We start from the raw sequence: 1,982 nt of genomic DNA on the forward strand, positions 1-1,982 counted from the left end.
CTCTCTCTCTCTCTCTCTCTCTCTCTCTCTCTCTCTCTTTCTCTCTCTGATGAGAACATGTTAAAACGGTCAAGTTGAATTTTAGATGCTTCTAATATAATTTTGTGTGAATTTATATACTACGTATGTAGATCCCTTAAATGTGCGCCAAAATTTTTCCAGACTTACAATATGCAAACTCTAATAAACTACTGCAGTACTATCACGAGTTAAATTGACTAACAAACCAACATTTTTGATGCTCATAACACGAGTCATAACATCTTGGATCATAATAATGTTGAATAGACATATTAAAATCTGTGAATGACATATTAAAAATCTGTAAATAATTAATTTACATTGCAAAAAATATTACCTCGGCCGGGAGTTGAACCCGGATCTCTGGCATTCCATGCGAGAGTCCTAAGCTTTTAGACTACCGAGGTAAGATAGTTTATTTTAATTAATAAAACAAGTTTTAAGTTTGTCAAATAAAAGTCTCTAAAGTTTAAATTCAAAAACGACCATTTTATTTGCACCAACATAATAACAGCAATTAATTTTATTATTTTTTAACTTTTCAAGAGTACATAAAGCTACGGACAATTCAGTGCATAATCATCCAAATACTTTAGGGCATCATCCAGTCTTGACTTTCCATTGTGATCCATATATCTCAGCTGATTCAACTAATAGTCTTTCAAACGTTGTAACCAATGGTGTGCTATTAGGTATATATAAATCTTGATACTATGGATGTATATATATATAGGATGTATTTTTTATAATGATAATTGTATAAGATAATATAAGAATCAGAATGAGAAGAAAATGTTTTCATTTTGTATAATAAAATTTATATAATTTTATTATATAGCTCTACATAGAGCATATTATGTACCACTCAAAGCATCATATTTGACACATGATCAAACAGTAGGAAGTGTCGATGCATAATATCATGTTGCTCATTGTCATTAATCTGGAATAATGCTAGGACCTAGTTGCAATTTTCGTGTCAATCTACATTGCTTTTTTCCTTTACGTTTTAACAACAAACATTTGATTGCGTATAACATTATATTCTTTACTTTTGATAATATTTAAACGTAGATGACAAAAATTGTTATAAAATTGGTTTGTGTAAATTATACCAGAAGGTTTGCGGGTTATCGTCGTGTCTTTCTTCATTGTTAATGCCAACGTTTCGTGAACGGTACCGTTCCCGAACCGTTGGCATTAACAATGAAGAAAGACACGGCGATAACCAGCAAACCTTCTGGTATAACTGGTTTGTGTAAATATTTATTCATAGATAGGTACATATCTAAAGTCTTATTATATTTATAGATTCGATTAGTGTCATTAAAAGAATTGTGACGTCTGAATCTTCTCAGATGAAAAATATGTAACACGTATATTATATGTATGCTGTGAGTGAATTAAAATAAAATAATACTAAATTATTAATTATGCTTTATCTATTGTGCAAACTTATTGAAATTATAAATTAATCTAAATTAATTTTTTTGATTTAGATGTACTGAACAATAGATTGTATATACAATACTTATCATCAAGTTTGGGGTATCTTAGAATTTTCTTAAAAATTATTATAAATTAAAATAACAATTGTAAATATTCTTCATTAAATATAATAATTTCAATTCGGTAAAATTCAGTCATGAATTCAATGTTGGTGTCGTATGCATAATTTATCCTAATAGAAAAATACATATAAATTAACAAAATTCTAAAAACTTAAAATGTTAATATAAAAGTTTAAATTACCTTAACACGTTAAATAGGGCGAATAAGAGTCAAATTACAATTTAAAATCTAAATCTGATAATTTATTCTAATATTATATATTGCGAAGAATATCACGTAATGTTTGGCGTTTCGTCCTGGCTTCCACTACTGGACTCATCAGTAAGGCATTGTAGTGGAAGCCTACCTTATACGCCTTGGTAAGTTATTAAATCGAGATTCTATATAAA

The 1,982-nt window shown here is 28.6% G+C and overlaps 1 protein-coding gene across 1 annotated transcript in view; it reads left to right on the top strand.

Annotated features, from left to right (window-relative positions):
* Window positions 1-730, top strand: part of LOC108777151 (sorting nexin-24) — a 2,549-nt gene extending 1,819 nt beyond the window's left edge. The window contains exon 3 of the mRNA XM_018543962.1: window positions 568-730. Coding sequence (XP_018399464.1) covers window positions 568-730 — 163 coding nt within the window. The remainder of the gene's footprint in view (window positions 1-567) is intronic.
* Window positions 731-1,982: the final 1,252 nt, after the last annotated feature.

Source organism: Cyphomyrmex costatus, unplaced genomic scaffold (assembly GCF_001594065.2).
Source record: "Cyphomyrmex costatus isolate MS0001 unplaced genomic scaffold, Ccosl1.0 scaffold412, whole genome shotgun sequence".
In the NCBI taxonomy this organism is placed as follows: domain Eukaryota; kingdom Metazoa; phylum Arthropoda; class Insecta; order Hymenoptera; family Formicidae; genus Cyphomyrmex; species Cyphomyrmex costatus.